Source organism: Kryptolebias marmoratus, linkage group LG24 (genome assembly GCF_001649575.2).
Source record: "Kryptolebias marmoratus isolate JLee-2015 linkage group LG24, ASM164957v2, whole genome shotgun sequence".
In the NCBI taxonomy this organism is placed as follows: Eukaryota; Metazoa; Chordata; class Actinopteri; order Cyprinodontiformes; family Rivulidae; genus Kryptolebias; species Kryptolebias marmoratus.
Window position 1 is genome coordinate 8,385,881 of NC_051453.1, and position 18,861 is coordinate 8,404,741.

At 38.1% G+C, this 18,861-nt stretch overlaps 3 protein-coding genes across 3 annotated transcripts; all 3 read left to right on the top strand.

Annotated features, from left to right (window-relative positions):
* Nucleotides 1-5,378, top strand: LOC108234236 (5-hydroxytryptamine receptor 3A). The gene is made up of 14 exons (XM_017413282.3): nucleotides 1-71; nucleotides 171-225; nucleotides 446-609; nucleotides 785-829; nucleotides 961-1,067; nucleotides 1,473-1,642; nucleotides 1,749-1,912; nucleotides 2,097-2,307; nucleotides 2,464-2,649; nucleotides 2,797-2,972; nucleotides 4,129-4,192; nucleotides 4,699-4,862; nucleotides 5,031-5,075; nucleotides 5,268-5,378. The coding sequence occupies exons 1-14, from the start codon at nucleotides 45-47 to the stop codon at nucleotides 5,376-5,378; spliced, it is 1,689 nt and encodes a 562-aa protein (XP_017268771.1). The 5' UTR covers nucleotides 1-44.
* A 318-nt stretch (nucleotides 5,379-5,696) lies between these two features.
* On the top strand, nucleotides 5,697-7,840 carry LOC108234292 (5-hydroxytryptamine receptor 3C). The gene is made up of 5 exons (XM_017413352.3): nucleotides 5,697-5,865; nucleotides 5,997-6,160; nucleotides 6,455-6,665; nucleotides 6,883-7,092; nucleotides 7,190-7,840. The coding sequence occupies exons 1-5, from the start codon at nucleotides 5,697-5,699 to the stop codon at nucleotides 7,471-7,473; spliced, it is 1,038 nt and encodes a 345-aa protein (XP_017268841.1). The 3' UTR covers nucleotides 7,474-7,840.
* A 1,306-nt stretch (nucleotides 7,841-9,146) lies between these two features.
* Nucleotides 9,147-18,632, top strand: LOC108234293. The gene is made up of 16 exons (XM_037974299.1): nucleotides 9,147-9,273; nucleotides 9,397-9,441; nucleotides 9,552-9,661; nucleotides 10,932-11,101; nucleotides 11,261-11,421; nucleotides 12,010-12,220; nucleotides 12,317-12,607; nucleotides 12,853-13,065; nucleotides 14,334-14,494; nucleotides 14,883-14,927; nucleotides 15,199-15,305; nucleotides 15,507-15,676; nucleotides 15,831-15,991; nucleotides 16,124-16,334; nucleotides 17,430-17,639; nucleotides 17,946-18,632. Exons 1-16 carry the CDS (start codon nucleotides 9,172-9,174, stop codon nucleotides 18,230-18,232), a joined length of 2,655 nt encoding a protein of 884 aa, XP_037830227.1. The 5' UTR covers nucleotides 9,147-9,171; the 3' UTR covers nucleotides 18,233-18,632.
* Nucleotides 18,633-18,861: the final 229 nt, after the last annotated feature.

Here is an 18,861-nt window from a genome sequence, read left to right on the forward strand (position 1 = left end):
GCTACTATAAACCGAACAGCTGCTGAAATTTAACTCTGAACATCATGGCTTCCAAGGAAACTACACTGAAGGTGAAGTATTTTCTCCTGTCGTGTCATTTTTAAGGCTGAATATGTGTCAGTCAGTTTCATGTAACTCTTAAATATTTCATACTTTATTTTAATTTCCAGTGGCTCCTTCCATCAGTCATGCCAGCCGTGGTAATGTTCATCGTTTTCATGCCAGGTGGGTTTTTAACTGACACATTGTGATTATTGAAGTTTTTACTGTGTAAACTGTTCACAATCTGTGATGATCTATTTAAAATTGCAAAACAAGTCTAGAAGAATCTGAAGTATTTTTAAAGCGCCACTTTTGAACTTTCCTATATGAAAAAACACACAGGTCAAACAAACCCTGTTATCGCAATCGGCCTATTTTTTGTCTTTGAATCTCCTTTCGTTAGTTTTGTGCAGCTCGATTGAGGTGAACTGCTCCAAACCAGACCAGCAGAGCCTGCTGGCAGCTCTGACTCCTGTCTTCAACCTGAGTGCCATACGGCCCGTCCTAAACCCAGTGACCCAAACCAATGTCAGCGTGTACTTCACTTTGTATGGGATATTAGGAGTGGTATGTTCTGATGTCCTTCTCTTTTAAGACAAATATGAATTTACTTCTGGTAAATAATAGAGTTAACAGCTCCATGTTCCTGGACATCTTCTATTAGTATTGCACATTCATAATAAACAAAATCATTGGAAACATTGTTTTCACCATCTTTTCAATCACTCTTCTGGTCTTACAGGATGAAAAGGCTCAACTTCTGAACACTTACATTTGGCTGCATTATGTAAGAAGTTCAATCCTCCAGCTTTATGTCTTTGTCAGCAATGCTGTAGATTTATCATTAATACTAAGTTGTGTTTTGGTGATTGGGACGGGTATGACACAGCCATTCTCACAGTAGTTTTCTCGTTGCAGTGGTGGATAAATGAGTTTATCAGTTGGGACCCGATCCAGTGTGGTACCGACAAGATTTCTCTTCCTAAAGAGAAATTCTGGCTTCCGGATATCGTGATTAATGAGTTGTGAGTTGTTTCTCTAAAAAAAATTATTGATAGGCTCTCAAAGGCTCATACAATCCATTTTCTTTTACTAACCCCAACCCTAAACGGTATAAGTAACAAGATAAACATGAAAATAAAGGCATTTAAATTGTTTACAAAGAGAGGATCTTGGAATTTTAGACATTCATATTGTGATGTAATTTGATGCTGATTTTTATTTTCAAAAATGTAAACACCTTAGCTGTAGTTTAATGGATTTTATGTGCTTTTCTGAGTATTTACAGCCATCATCCTTTTGGCTACACAAAACCTAGAACATTCAAATTGTTTTTAAATCAGCAGAGAAGTTTTTACTCTTTAGCATCACTGTTTCTGTTTAAAACACCATCTTCCCATCACACCAATCTGTTTCCTCTGGTTTCGCAGCATGGATGAAAACAAAGCCCCAACTGTCCCATACGTGTACGTGCATGATACTGGCGCGGTGCATGACGCTCTACCTGTCAAAGTCGTGAGCTCCTGCAACCTCAATATCTACACCTTTCCCTTCGACATACAAAACTGCTCTTTGACTTTCAACTCCTACATATACTATGGTGAGTCACAACAACACATTTTCGTTTCCTTTCTTTCAAACCATGACTCATTAGGTTATATTTGGTCTCTCACTGAGCTCAGCTCTTCTGATCTTTCTGCTCTCAGCTAACGAAATCCAGATTTTGCTTGGGAGATCTGCAGAAGAGATCACAATGAACTCCAAGACTGTGATGACCACCATGGGAGAATGGGAGCTGTTGGACATCACTGCCAAGAAGCTGGAAAATGATGACCTGACAGGTTTTTACACGGACCAGCTGACATTTCATGTAGGTTTTTAAAAAAAGGCTTTGAGTTTCATTTTAAGCACATAGTTTAAGTGTTTTTGCAAGTTTAAAATAAGAAAAAAATATGATGTATCATAAATTTTGCTTTAATTCCAAATAGGCTGATTGATTTAAGAAAATAATTGAATTGTTCCTGACTGGGTTTTTCTTCTTCTTCTCTCATCAGGTGAGAGTGCGTCGCCGTGCCACCATGTACGTGATGAACCTCCTGCTCCCCAGCTGCTTCCTCATCACGGTGGACCTCTTCAGCTTCCTGCTGCCTCCACAGAATATAGACCGGTCCTCGTTCAAGATGACCCTCATCCTGGGCTACACCGTCTTCCTGCTCATCATGAACGACCTGCTGCCGGTCACCGGAAACATTATCCCTCTCATAAGTCAGTAAATGCAGCTGGTATGGTGCTTTATGGATGTCTGTGGGAGAAAATCTGTGGGTGTCTTTGGGAGCCATTTATATTTATGTTGTCCTTCACCAACTATATTACTTGTTTGAGCCTCTAGGACTGATTTTTTTATGATTTATTTATTTTCAGATGTGTTCTTCTCTCTCTGTCTGGCTCTGATGGTGGCCAGTCTTCTGGAAACTATCCTCATCACCAACCTGTTGTGCAATTCAGCTGACTTCTCTCCCGTCCCCGGATGGATTAAAGTGCTCGTTCTGAAGTTTATCGGCTGCCTTGTTTGTATGCCACGAAAGACAAAGAAACCAGAAAACCCAGGTATACATATGGCACCTTTAACTACAGTGAATTACGTTTATTATTGTGAGATCCCAGAGAGTAAACGAGTAAGTGGAGGAATTAAATCACAGCTTTTTTTTTCTTGACTGAGTTCCTAAAGTTCCATTATTTGTCTCCAACAAATAGTATCAAGGACTGACACCGTGGTGGCAAAGAACGGGCCCCCAGAAACAAAGGCGGCTGAGGATGATAAGGCCCTGCAGGAGCTGAGGAGCCTGAGTAGTGTCCTCCGGGCCATCCGCTCCCAGATGGAGCAGCAACAGCAGCAGAAAGAGAAGCAGAGCTCCGAGGACTGGATCCAGGTGGGTTTCATCATTGACCGCCTGCTGTTTGGCCTCTACATCGTCTTCATATCAATCAGCTTCATTACCATCATCATTATCTGGGTGAACTCATACAATCAGTGAACTGCTGTGTTTAAAAGAGCCCTAGTGATTCAAATGTTTGTTGCAATTTTGCGAGAACATCTGTAAGTTTTTTTGTTTTAGAGGATTTTAAAATCTGATCGATTGTAGCCAAGATACTTATAAGATTCATACAGAGAGAGAGACAGAGTTTAAATGCTGTTTAGAATTATTAATTGTCGCATTATTATAATGAAAGTTGACGTACATCTACAAATTCATCATATATGATTTGAAGTTTTGTGTGTAGCATTGTGCAACTTTATATGGAGGAAAAGAGTGTCTACAAAATAAAATTACTTGGAAAATTTAAATAATCTTTTGATTTCTTCCTTTCTTTTTTATGTAATAACAATAGCTGTATATTTTGAATATATGGACAATAAAATATAAAAAAACTTAATGCATTATACAGCCTGTAGACTGACATTGAGCTAACATATTAATATGTTATACATAGTTAACAGTTTCCCTTAGCAAAAAAATAACAATTAATAGCACCTAATATTACAATTTTAAGAAATCAACTTTAATTAAAAAAATCATTTTATGGTTTTATCCACTAACATGTTAACCTAAACGGCATTATGGAAACTTCCAGCCTAATTTTGTCTTAATCATCATTTGAAACCTTCAAGCATTTTTACTTGCGATGGTAAATTGTTCTCTTAAATCTTGAATTATAAGTTTTTTTAGGGTGCTGATAAAAATGTTATCCCTTCAATTATTTCCTTTGTTTCAGTGGTCATACTTATGGTTTCTGTTTCCAGAAAGGAAAATACAGTTTTCAGTCTTTACATTTGTACGGAAATACAAAACAATAATAGAAAAACAAAAGTAGTTCATGCTAAAAGTGCATAAGTCTGAAAATGATCCCAAACCTGAAGTTATATTTTAGTTTTAGATATCAGAACTTTTCAGAACTTGAAAGAAACTCGCATTTGTGGTTATATAATTATGAATAGCTCCATCTAAAATCCTTCCTAACATCTTTAGAGGACAGCCATCACACTCAAACTAACAAGCACTGTTGACCCAATGTTGATGTTTTTAGTGCTGCCCGATGAAAGTCAAGCCTTCTAAGCATCTATTCATCCTCATCTCTCTGCTCATGAGCGGTAAGTACAAACCCATTTACAGCAAACTGTAGATACAAATGCAAACATTTGTATTAATCTCCTGTCTGCTTTGATTTTTTTGTGAGTTTATTCTCTCACAGTAAAGACTCAAAACATCTAGCACAGTGAGGTACTGTAATGTTTTTAGGCAAACTGAAATTACTGTGAATTTTACAGAACTCATATTTTAACAACCGAGTCTGTCTCATTACATCATGAGAGAGGAACATCTTTCTTTTCTGCTGACACGTTCAAATGTTTAAGTAGCTGGAATATGAGCTTTCATTCATAGATATGTTTTAGACACATCAGAGAGCTGAAGACAAAGTAAAATTGCAAACATTTACCAATTCTCTATTTCTGATGCTTATTCAAAATGCAGACTTTCTGCACAATAGTTGACACTTTTAGTGAAGCTTTCCATCTGGAAACTGTTTGCTGGGAAAACAGATGTGGAAACCCTACTAGAAATTAAGATACTCCATTTCTTCTTCTTCTCTTTGCAGCTTCAAGCAGCTCCGCCATCCTGAACTGCTCTCAGCCTAATCCAACCTCCCTGCTGAGCGCTCTCCAGGCAGCTTTTGACTTGAACTCCATTCGTCCCGTTTCTAATATGTCAACAACAACCAAAGTGTACATTAGTTTCACCCTGTTTGGTATTTTGGGAGTGGTAAGAAAAGTCCTGTATATTGCAGCCATAATTACTGTGCATCTTGATTAATTATGTTTTATTTTCTAAATCCAGCAACTTTGTGTCAATCTGTCTACAACTGTGATGCATATTAAAAAAAATCATCTGTTTTGTTAAGTTATAGAAAATATGTTGGTTCTTTTTCAGAATGAGAAGTCCCAGGTCCTGACAACGTTTATCTGGCAATCTCTAGTAAGTGTTTTATTTGCAGTCAGCTTCACAATTTGAGTTTGTCTCAATCAAAGCTTGGAAATCAAAGAATTTAGTTGTTATATTTATCATGCTAGGCACGACGTGATAAAAAAAATAAAATCCTAAGACCATACCATTAGTTCTGATGTACCTTTTAAATGGAAACCTGACGAATGTGTTTTATGTGTGTAGATATGGAAAAATGAATTTACAGTGTGGGACTCAGAGGAATGTGGCATTGACTGGATAGCCATCCCACGGAAACTGCTCTGGGTGCCTGATATTGTCATTAATGAATTGTAAGTCCAATTTTCTCCATTAAACAATGCAGCCTTTGTTATTCGTCACCTGTATGATTTTCTCTCTAATTTTTTATCTCAGAGTGAAAACTATGTTGGGAGCTGGGCATGCATTTGTATCTGCCTGATTGCAGCCTGTGTCATTCTTTATTTTCAGTCCATTGCTTGTCAACACCTCTGCAGACTGCAGACGTTGCTTTTTTGGTTCATAAAGTATTTTTGTGGGAGGGTAGATGGTCAGAATTTATTTATTTTTAATATTTAACCACTACAGTGATGAGTTATTACTTATCGGGTTGTTTGTGTCTTCTCATCCTGCAGCATGGAGAAAAACACTGCACCAGAAGTCCCGTACACCTACCTTCAGTATGAAGGTCTGGTGTTAGATGAACAGCCTGTCAGAGTTGTAAGCTCCTGCCGCCTTGACATCTACTTGTTCCCTTTTGACATTCAGAACTGTTCTTTTACCTTCAACTCCTACATTTATGATAGTAAGTAGTAATTCTTTTACTCATTGTTGTATCCAGTTGTTGTACAGTTTTTAATATAATCTGTTTATTAGTGTTTAACCAAGATGAGCATCTTCATCTAATCCGATATATTCACTTCATTTTTCTTTCAGTCAATGCCATACAACTAGATCCTTTCAATTCAGCAGAGGATCTACTTAAGGCATCAAAACAAGCCATGGTGACCATGGGTGAATGGGAGTTAGTTGGACTCACATCAGAACTTAAAACAATAGGGTCTACAAATGAATTCGCTTATCAAGAGCTTCGTTACTATGTAAGACACTGCAATAATCTGTAACCATTAAAGTTTGCTATAGTTTCATGTTACTCAACTATACTTAATGAAAACTGTGTGGTCAGTACAGATATTTCATTTAGGTTTGGATCTAAATTTAAAACTTTTAGGGTTTTTTTGATTATTTTTGCTTTATGGCTGCATGGTACCTTGTTTAGTGTACATTTCTGACTGACTGTTTGTTTGACAGAACAGCGGTAAAGTTGTACAGATCATACCGAGACTAATTTGTCAGATTAACCATCCTCTAAATGTGTGTAACCTTTGCTGCAGATCTCTGTCCGGCGCCAACCTGTCATGTACGTCTTGAACCTCCTGATCCCCAGTTGTTTCCTCATCACAGTGGACCTCTTCAGCTTCGTGCTGCCTGCTAAAAGCATTGACCGATCCCTGTTCAAGATGACCCTGGTCCTGGGTTACACCGTCTTCCTGCTCAGCACGAATGACCTGCTGCCCATTACAGGAAACACCATACCGCTCATAAGTCAGTTGACAGTAACTCAGTTGATTTTTTTTTGTTTGTTTCTTACTGCTTTCTATAGCCATTTTTGATTTTTACAGCTTTATAGTGCTACTTTTACTGCAATAAATCCTGATATATCTAAAATAAACCTCTTTTTTTGACAGAAAAAAAATCTTATCATTTTCTGAGATGTTTGTAAGCAAATTAACTTACTTAAAAAATGTCATCATTGTCCCAGATGTGTTCCTGTCGCTCTGCTTGTCCATGATGGTGACCAGTCTGCTGGAAACCATCTTCATCACCAATCTTCTGCAGGGCTCTGCTCACTATACTCCACCTCCTCGCTGGATCAGAGTCTTAGTTCTTCATATCCTGGGTCGACTAGTTGGACTTCCTCCCAAACCCGCCCAACAAGAAGACACAGTGATCCAAAATCCTGTTGCACAAGGTTGTTCAGTCATTGTTGTTCAGTTTATTTAGCTGCGCTGTTTTGATATAAACTGTTCGAACTATGATATCCTCCGCCTTTCCTTCTTCTGCAACAGAATTGAATGATTTCTCTCAAGTGGCTAAAGAGAATGGGACTTCAGAGCACAAGGAGCAGCTGAATGAAGACAAGAGCGTCCAGGTGTTGAGGGACCTGAGCGGTGACCTCCAAGCCATCCACCGTCAGGTCATACTTCAGCTCAAAGGAGGCCCCAGCTCCGAGGACTGGATCCAGGTCGGCCTCATCATCGACCGCCTGTTGTTCATTCTCTACATTGTCTTCATAACAGTCAGCTTCATTACCATCATCATCATCTGGGTGAACTCGTACAACAACATCTGATTTCATTTTCTTGTTTTAGTTTTTAAAGCTACATATTACATCACAGCTCTGCTTTGGTGGGTATTTTCTTCAACTTTTAATCCTCTTGTTTGAATTAATAATCAAACTGATTTCATTTCCACAACCTATCTGCAAGTCTCTATTTCTTTTTTTTTGAAATATTAATTTTTTTTGGCTGAAATAAATGTGATAGGGTGATATTGACACTGATTGCTTCAAGTGATATGTGTAAAGCAGAGATAAAGCAAGCTGAATTATGTAGTTTATTCCACACTTTTCTTATACAACAAGGACAAGGACGGCCTTTAGTTGTTAAACTACAATAAAGACCATGAATCATAAACAGTCAGACTTCAGCTCATCTCATGAGGAGGTGTGTGTGCACTCGATGTACTTTCGAGATAATTTATTGCTCCACGTCTTTGTTTCATTTATCATACAATAAAGTTCTCAGCTCAACACATGTGCCTCTCTTCATTTGTTTTTATAATTTATACTGTATGGGTGTGTGTGTGTATATATATATATATATATATATATATATATATATATATAATTTCTGATTCAAGTTTATTTCTCATTGGTGCATGTGTGTTGACCAAAAAAACAGCATTACATCATAAAAAAGGATTCAGCTGCACCGATAAGTAGACTGTAACTCCCACAGCTGGAGGTGTTAAATAATATAATGGGTGAGCAGTTATTGAAGGTGTGAAACAACAACTTCTGTGGTCCCCCACTTGTGTTTATGACCCTTTTTTTTTTTTTTTTATTCACGAGGATTTCGTTATCTCACATGGATTGAAACCCCCTGCTGATGGATTATAAAAGTTCAAAATCCTCCCGACATCAAAATAAAATACAAAAAGTTTTATTTCAATCCAGAGAACTGAAGATATATTTAGCTATGTTTGAGTGAACTGTGTATATGTAATAATGCACATTACAAAAACTAATATATCCTTTTCAAACGATTAATTCCTATAAAACAAATGATCAGATCTTAGGGATTTATTGTTGTGTTTAGCTATAGATAATTATGTAATGCAACAAAAAGCCTGAAGGGGTTCTGGTTAAGTTAGGCGTGAGTCCCATAAGAGTTAACGTCCAGGTTTATATGTGTGGCTTTATGTGTGTGCAGCAGATGCTTTTTATTGCCGACACCAAACGTGAGGTTGTGGAAATGATTTCATTCGTCACAGTCTTTCACCATGATTCTACCTCAGCAGAGCTTCAGCTTCTCCTCAGGGTTACTCTTACTCTCAGGTTATATTACTTTGTTTTATCATCTATTTCTTTGTTTATATGAGCACAATAGATTATTTAAAGAGTTAAAATAATCCATCTTGAACAAAAACGTGGATGTTTTAATGACAGTTTTGCCAATGTTGTGTGTTTTTAATTAATAATAGAGGAAACTTTTAGCTAATTCAACACAAAATCTAAAGAACGTAAATTTTATAATATTTTTAAACATTAACATGACCACAGTTTAATGTTGCAGTAATTATGTAAAGCTGTATTAAAATCATTCCGGTTGTTTCTCCTAGTTTTTATTTTGTGCTCACAAGGAAACATTTTAGATTAATTTCAAGCTGAAGTAAAACCTTTGCATAAACCTGCTCTTTCCGAACAGTGTCTGTGTGTTTTAGCAAACTGGTTTGTAGAGAAAACCAAAGTGGACCAACCCATGAGTCCATGCAGGCTGTGTTTGACCTCCAACCCTTCAGGCCAGTCGTAAACCTCAGCAGCCCCACCATCGCCAACCTCTCCTTCACTCTGTATGCAGTCCTCGGGGTGGTGAGTTTCAGTCACTGAGAACATCAAATGTTTCGCTACGCAATAATTCCTGTTGTCAGTAAACTAGTTTAATGAGAGCAGTGTTCGTTGGTTATAATCTGATTGCTGTTTTTTTAATTTCAGAACGAAAAAGCTCAAATACTCACCACTTTCTTGTGGCTGAGACTGGTTAGTTGCACAAATCAACAATGTAAAATAAAAATTCAAACCGGCTTTAAAATATATTAATGTTTTGTTGGAAGTTTAATGGTAAATTCTTTCTGTTTAACTCGCTGCAGTTCTGGCACAATGAGTTCCTGGTTTGGGACCCTGATGAGTGCGACGGAGTCTCCAGGATTTCTCTCCCTGTTAAGGAGCTGTGGACTCCAGACATCATTGTTTATGAGTTGTAAGTTATCCAACAGTATATGGCTTTATATCAGTTAATCCAAAGTTCTTTTTCAGATATGCTAAGATTCAGATGGCAACTGAGTTTAAGAATGTTTTGCCTAAATGAGTGTCCTTTTACCTTTTTCAGAGTTGTTACAAATTGTCATTAGATAAACTGGTTGTGAATCATTTTTTGTGGTTTTATCTTTATTTCATAATCTGAGTCAAATGAACAAGTGAAAAGTTTCAAACCCATCTGAGCTAAAGTTGTAACTTTTGATCCTTGTCCTCCATTTATCTTAAATTTCTAGTCCTTCCAGTCATCATTGTTTTTGTTTAATGCAGCACTGTGGATTTTTTACGGATGTTTACCATGATTTTTATATCAAAACTGCAATTTGTGATGAGGATTTTTAACATTAGGAGTGTTGTGTGGTGATTCTAATCTGACAAATGAAGGCGATTGTAGGGGTGCAGTATCCTCTGGGAGATTTAGGTTGTGTAATGTTGACATTACATGTTTTTACTAGAAAACTATGACTCTGTAATTTTAAGTGCTTGACACTCACACAAACTTTGAATTTCATCCATGCATGTGGTTATTTCTATTAGGTGTGTCTTGAATAAAATGCAAGGAACTATAAACCTAAATGGAAGAAATTAAGGATTTCTGACACACAGACAAATTGATGATGCTATTATTGATACTTTAATTGTGCCTGAGAAGATTTTAATAATAAAAATGTATGTAAAGCTTGTGCTATAGAGGGTTGAGAAGCTGTGAGACAGATGGATGTGCTTCCTTCATGTTTTGCACAGCGCCACTCGGGGGTTAATTTGAATTGCTACCAGTGTTGCAGAGTGATAACTAGCTGGTGCAGATACACATCTGCAAAAACAACAGCAACACCTCCCGCTTGACTCTGAGCTGCTAACAGGACTGGGACCAGGCAAAGACCCTTAGGTCACATTTAAATTAGGTCCACTTCCAATCAATGTCCTGATCCTGTGACCCAGCTGCACCCTCAGGTGGCGGTACATACATTAGTCTCTGAGGCATTGGAGAAACATTATGCATCCTCATGGGGCTTACAGTAACAACCTGATGTCATAAATAATAATAGATAATCAGTACAGGTTGCACCGGATACTATGACAACTTGTAGATATGGCAAACAGGAGATGTACTCCAATATTTAAAGGCAGAACTATAGGTTTATCTAATTTCTTCCAAGCTTTAAAGTACTCTCTTTGTTTCATGTCTCTCCCTGATTCATGCACCTTCCAAGCGTGGACGACGATGTTTCCCAGGCGTGTCCGTACGTTTATGTGAACCACACAGGTCACATCCGCTGGGACAGGATGCTGCGGCTCGTCTCGGCCTGCAACCTGGAGATCTTCAGTTTTCCTTTTGACGTGCAGAACTGCACCTTTACGTTTGGCTCTTACATGCACACCAGTAAGGAAAGCTCCCTTTCTATTTGCACAAAAACATTCAAGCTGCTGGAGAATAGCAATAAAGAAAATATGGTTCTCTTTTCTTTGAGCTAACTTATTGGTTTAGTTTCTAGAAGTTATTGGTGAACTTTTCCACTCACATTGTTGTTCTTGTTCACAGTACGTGACGTGAGGCTCAGTCCAGCCCTGACCTTCAGTGAGATGTCGAGAAACTCAAAACAATACCTGGAAGCCAGCGGGGAGTGGGAGCTGGTGGACCTTACAGGAGAATCTTCGATTCTGCAGTTCGGGATAGACGAGTGGGACATCATCACCTTCTGGGTCAGAGAAAACCTATTTTTACCAAGTTCATGACTTTCAAGAAGAAATGTAGAAATATTAGTCACATCGGTCCAACTTATAATACATTACACATTTATACAGCCTCTGAGAGAGGATATATATATATATATATATATATATATATATATATATATATATATATATATATATATGTAATGATAACTTTACTAAGGTGCGTGACTTTTTGTGCTCAGGAATTCTGTATTGTGGTAGCTGATCCGGTCATATCTCTGTCAGAAGACACTAAACACTAGTTTTCTAAGGTTATATGTTAGATTTCTCTCTACTTGTGTTTTTGAGGTAAAAACGAAACTTTCAACTTAACTCTGGTAAACACAGGACAGAAGCAAAGGACGCTAAAGTGAAGCTTGGTGCTCTGCAGCAAGATATGTTCCGGGTACTTACCTGGTACTCACTTGGGACAATATACCTTATATGTATTGGGCACTTACCTGGCATTTACGGGGTATGTACCTGGTACTTATCTGGTACATACCTGATACCTGAAGCTGAAAGAGTGAGGATGAGGGCCTCCACCTTTAACTGGATGTTCTTGTCGTTCATTAGGTGGTGATAAGGCGGAGTCCGGTGCTCTATGTGGTCAACCTGCTGATCCCCAGCTCCTTCCTCATGCTCATTGACATCCTGTCCTTCTACCTGCCGCCCCACAGCGTCGACCGCGCCTCCTTTAAAATGACCCTCATCCTGGGCTACACCGTCTTCCTGCTCATCATGAACGACCTGCTGCCCAGCACTGCAAATGGCACTCCTATCATTGGTAACGTGTGGTTAGTCTGACAGCATAAACTAACACAAAGCTTTATGAACCGCCAAGTGTAGTCAGACTACCACTGCTACCACTGCTTTGTTCTAGGTATCTATTTCTCAGTGTGTCTGGCTCTCATGGTCATCAGTCTTCTGGAGACCGTCATCATTACCAACGTCCTTCATCACAGCTCCATGAAGTACCAGGAGATTCCAAACTGGGTTCGAGTCGTGATCCTCAAACATATAGCCAACCTGATCTGTTACCGCTGGCCTGAAGACGTTCGCCCGCCCGAGGAGGCCCAGGAGGAAAAACTTGAGAGCTCAAACGGCACCACGGGCCCATGGGTCATCCAACCAATCAGCCAAGCCCCCGACAGGCACGCCACCTGCAATGGAGGTAATCAAGCAAAAAAATTTTGACATTAGTGTATTTCAGGTGAACTAAAGTTTTTTGTGAAATCAAATTGAAACATATTATCACATTTTAATCAAATATATTTTAAACCATTCTTTTCTTCATTTTAAATCAAATGTAATAGCCAGCATAAGAGGTTAATTTTTCTGTTCTGAGTAAATGTTTAGTAAAAACAAAGTAATTTCCAGCCCGATTCAATGTAATCCAGTAATAATCTCCTCTGCCAGGTCCAGTTTCTGTGCCGGAGCTGCAGCAGATCTGTCAGTACCTGAAGGATCTCCGTGCTCACCTCCTCTCCATGCAGAAGGAGAACGAGCTGCAGGACCAGTGGTGTCATGTAGGATACGTCCTCGACTACCTGCTCTTCCGTATCTACCTGCTGCTGATCACCTGCTACGCCATGGTCATCATCACCATGTGGTGCATCTGGATCAGCCAGAGCTAACTGGGCTGGTGTGCGTCAGTCCCCTCACACATACAGAATAAATGACTAAATAAATGTCCAATTTGCAGGAAATAAACAACCAAACCAAGTTTTTTTATTATTTTTATTATTATTATTATTAAAATAATTTCTCCACAGACCAATATTTACTACAAATCAGATGTGGTTTATTCAAAGTTTCTTTTACAAACATACAAATAATCAGCTTACATTTAAAATTATTTAATGCATTTTGTAAAAAAGGGAAGTCTAATATTTATTAAAGCTATTGATGTTTTCTGCTTTATGCATATATGCTATAAATGTAACTCCATATTTCAGCAAACAGGTAAAGACAGCTTCCTTTACTGAGAAAATGTTGGAGTAAATGTAAATAATCGTGTCATTTTTTAAGTGTTTATGCTTTGGATGTATCTAAAGTATTGAAAATGTAATAATTAAAAAATAATAATAATTGTTGTACAAGTAAGTTGATGCACGTTGGCTGTTTGGGTTGTGACACCTGCACATAAAAGCTCTTAAATTTATCACCTCTGCACTTAATCTTTATATTTTTTTTATCTAAGAATGATGTAAATTGTTTGAAAACAGAGTTATGAATCAGCTCGGTGTGGTACACTGTGTACGGCATCTTGTGAACAGCAATGTACCCAAAAACGTTTTAAGAACCAGTTCTAAATCCAAACACTGTTCATGCAAATAAAGTTATTTGACATGAGGATCCCTGTACCCAGATTAGTAAAACGGCTCAGATTACTAAGTCAATATTAGTCGCTGGAGGAGGTTACACTTCCTGATGAAACATCTTCATATGAAGACTCATCAAAGTTCAGAGACGAGCTGTAAAAGTCATGAAGGTTTCACTGAGGAGGAAAATGGCAGAAATAAAACCTTTGGAGCTCACCGTCATCTGTTTGATGATGCTTCATGGTAAGGCAAAAACCTTTCAGCATGTCCTAGTTTTTATTACACTGAACTGTTTATAAATGAGGTCTCTTCTTTTAAGATGATTGCTCATTTTTGTGTGCTTAAAAGAAAAACAGTAGTAAAGTAAATAACTAAATTTGTGTTTTTGGTCACTTTCTTTGGTAAAACAAAAGAACTTGCCTCATAAACCTGTAGTTTTTGAGACAGCTATAAATTTAGCATTACTGATTATGACCTGATGATCAGGTTTCCAGGTATTAGTTTTTGACTTGTGTTTATTCGAGCTGTGCTGTAATTTCTTTTTTCTGTTTTTCCTTTCTCGTTTTGAACCTGGAGGCTCTCTGGCGGAGCTGAACTGCAGCAGCCCGACTCCTGACTCCTTATTTCAAGAACTTGAGAAAAATCTCTTCTCTAAAAGTCTGGTTCGTCCCGTTGCGAGTTTTTCAGATTCGATGAACATAACCCTGAGCGTCACAGTGGTTGGGATTTTAGGAGTGGTGAGTTGATGCAGATTATTAAAACTTGACTTTATATAAGAAGGTATTTTTGTTTATTAGCTGCCTTTAAGAAGTCTTCAGTTTGACATCTAGATGTTGCTAAAAACACCTTTTGTAACCAGATGATATTTGGGCAAAAACATGAAGCTAGAAAGTTATAATTAAAACTAAATTAAGGAATAAATTTAGCAACTTTAAGGCCTACAGCAGCTATAATTTTGGAACCTAGCAGCATACCGATTAGAAGATATTAAAAAAAATATTCCTTACATTTATTTTCTTATTGGTCACATTTATCTTCTATATACAGTTTATGATTTTTGACATTATATATTAAATCATAATTCCTCTGACAAATTTTTTATAAATTTTATTGTTTTATTTACAGGATGAAAAAGGTCAGACCTTGACAACAGTCTTATGGCAAGTCCTGGTAGGTTTTTAAAGGAATGCAGGACAAACACTAGAAATTTAAACAGAATTTCTTTTTTTTTCCCCTTTTTGTCATATATATATGTAATACATATAAACATTGAATAAAATATATACATAATAAATTGATTCAAGAGATTGTTCCCAACACGTTTCTTAGGTAAGATTTTTTTCATAGGCAGAAACAAACATGAGTTACAGACTGCAATAACTCATTTAAAGGGTTTCGTGCTGAGTTTTTCCTCACAGTGGATTTGTTTGGGGTTCTGCAGGAGTGGGATATACCCGGTCTGAGCTGGGATGAGCAGAAATGTGGGGCTAAAAGAGTCTCTGTGCCTCGAGACAAGCTTTGGGTTCCAGATGTTCTGATCGCAGAGTTGTGAGTTTAAAGCACCATCATTCCTTTTTGCAGCTTAGTGACTAAAGCAACCGAGAAAAGAGCAGATATGTTTTTCATACAGGGTCTTATTATGAATATTTACAACCATGAATGTCTTGAAAGTTTAACAAAATGTTTACATTTCCGAATCAGTAAATATAAGTTTGTATATTTTGTCTTTCTGTTCTTTTTTAACTCCAGTTTAGATGAGGACAAGTCTCCCAAACCTCCTTATGTCTACTTATACAACACGGGTCATGTTTTTGATGATAAACCAGTCAGAGTGGTCAGCTCCTGCCAATTAGGAATCTACAATTTCCCCTTTGATATCCAGAACTGCTCGCTGACCTTTGGATCATATCTTCACTTTGGTGAGACTAAAAGAATCTAAAACTGACTTCCTGACTTGCTGTATTCAGATTACACCACAAACTGTTCTGTTTTTACTGGATTCTATGTTTCTCTGTGGATATTAAATATGCTTCAACTTGATGAGCCAAATTGTGCAAATACATGTGTCTGAAGCTACGGACATCAGGATGTTTCCTGGAAACACGGCTGCGGAGATCCTGCAGGAGTCCAGAGATGTGATGGACTCCAACGGGGAGTGGGAGCTCGCAGACATCGGTGTGGATCTTTCCATGCTGGAGTTAGACGTGGGAGAATACTCTGAGATCAAATACTCTGTAAGTCTGATCACCTTTCTTGTTTTTCAATGAGCTGATGAAAACAGATTTAAAGTGTTTCATTTAGCACATGAGGCCAAATGTTATGACTAAAACAAATCTTAAATGTTTCTTTCTGTTTGCCTTCTTTAGGTGATCATACGGCGCAGACCAACCCTGTATGTGGTGAACCTCCTGGTCCCCAGCTGCTTCCTCATCACGGTGGACCTCTTCAGCTTCCTGCTGCCTCCACAGAGCGTCGACCGAGCCTCCTTCAAGATGACCCTCATCCTGGGCTACACCGTCTTCCTGCTCATCATGAACGACCTGCTGCCGGCCACCGGGGAGACGACGCCTCTCATCAGTGAGCGATTTAGTGTCTCCTTTATTCTGGATACGTCTGCTAAGATCTGCAGCATTTTTACTCGTGGATGAGCAACCGAACAGGCCTGAAGGGCAGGAACCCAAACAGTCAGGAGTCTCAGAGTCTCTGTTTCTGAAGAAAGTGAAATATGAGCAGGTCCGTAAAGTTAACACAAGAAAGCACAAACCGAAAGAGATTTAACAAATGATGCACAAGATGGTCATAAAGAGATGTAAGAAACAACATAAAGGAGATGCAAATCAATTACACAAATGCAAAGACACAAAACCCCCACAGAGAGACATTAATGGCAGACGCAGACCCGACTGTCTTGTTTAGATAAAATAAATACAAATCCAGGGCAAACACTGAAGAAATAAGGCACACAAAGTCAAGTAATTCACAATTTAGATAACACTCTTAAACTCAGAGATTAAAAACAACCAAAAACCAAAATTTTTAAAAAGTTCTTAAGGACATGAAGAAGAATGACCAACAGATGGAAGATAATGGAAACAATGAATCCAAAGCAAGACAAACTGACCATAGAGAGCATGAAAAATAAGCAAAGCAAACAAAAAGGGAAAGCAGCAGATCTGATGGAAACAGAAGAGACTTTTTAAATGTGTGACAGATGGACAACAACGAAACACAAACTAACCAACACTGGAGGCAAAACAACCTCAGAGTTACAAATCAATGACAAGATTCAAAATAAGAATAAATTTATATAAACTTATGAGCAATGACTACGGAGACACATTTAAATTGAGAAAAAGGATTTGCATTCACAGTGTCACACAACCATAAAACTTAAGAGCCTGAACAACTGGGTTTTCCTTATCTCCCTGCCTTAGAATTGCATGAGGTTTCTTACTTTGGTCACGCTCTACCTGAGGTGTGAAAGCCACACCTCCACAAACACCACGATCACCCTGCCACCTGTCCGAGCAGCAGGTTCATCCAGGATCCCAGCTTCTATTAAAGCAAAGACAGAAAAAGAAAATAAACATTTCAAAAGAACAGCTCAACATGCCACTGGGAATAACTTCAGTGTGTCTCAGTTTGGTTAAGTAGTTCTGATGTTCCCTGCAGATGTCTTCTTCTCCATCAGTCTCGCCCTGATGGTGGCCAGCCTTTTGGAGACGGTTTTCATCACCAACATCCAGTTCAGCTCCGGTCGGTACAGCGCCGTGCCTCACTGGCTCAGCGTCCTGGTGTTACGTTACCTGGCCGTGGTCGTGTGCATCCCTCCGAAGGAGAAGAGCAACCGGGTGACAGTCTCCTTCAATCCACCTTTTAAAGGTACGCTGATCCCCTAACGTGTCGGGACAAACAACCTAAAGTTCCTACTAAATGTCTTAAGCAAAAGCAGATCTTATTATTTTAAAAAAATAAATAAATCTGGTCAAGACCAAGGAAATAAAGATAAAATACAGGGACATTCTGTATCTGTTACTAGGGATCAAAATTATCTATCTTTTTTGAGCATAAGCTTTTTTTTCAGTTTAATTTATGCAACATGTTTCAAAATTGAACTGTATAATGAGTTTTTCAACCAAGTTCATAAAATCATATTATCAGTATATTATATTCTGTTGTTTCTGACAGAGTCGACAATAACTACCACCTCCACCACAGTTCCAGTAAAGGCCCCTCTCCGCACCGAGGCCCCCCCAGATCCGGCCCTGGAAGAACTGAAGAAACTGAGCCGAGATCTGACGGCTGTCCGTCTTCAGATGGACAAATACTTCCAGAGCTCCAAAAGTTCCGAGGAATGGCAAATGATCGGGTTGGTAATCGATCGCTTGCTGTTCGGTTTGTACATCGTCTTCATCCTCGTGAGCTTCCTCACCATCATGGGGATCTGGCTCTGGAACAACACTTACGCTGCATGATTCGTTGTTCGGGTTTAAAACTTCTGCCTTGTGCTAAAGTCATTTAATTTTATTCCATTTAAATCCAGTTACTTGTATAATACATACAAGTATAATTTCTATTCACTTAAATGAATACACCTATAACTTAATTTGTTAAAAATGTAAGGTATGATAAACTTTGTAAAAAAAACAATGATTTTCTGCATACTGAAAAATGTGAAATGTATATAATTTAGATTTCATAAAACAATATATTCTAGAATTTAAAAAGAAATGTTTCTGATTTTTTTGTGCCCTCGTAAATGATCAGCAAACACCTCACCATCAGAACCATTCATGCAGATTCAAGCACTGTTAGTCAGGTTTTTGACTAAAATCTAACCAATAATACCAATAACAGGCTGGGGCAGACATGAAAATCCATTTTGTTCACTTTCTTCTTCTCCTAAACTAAAAAGTTATAAAAGCAATCATGTCTCATTATTGCCACTAGATGGCACAACTGTCCACATAACTCTCCTTTGACATCACATTTCAGGGAGTTTATTCAATTCCTATTTTTAAAAAATGCTCCAATTAAATATTTACATTTTAGGAAGTCAGTTTTAGATTCAGTTTATTATCTGTTAAAAAAGTAACAATAAAAG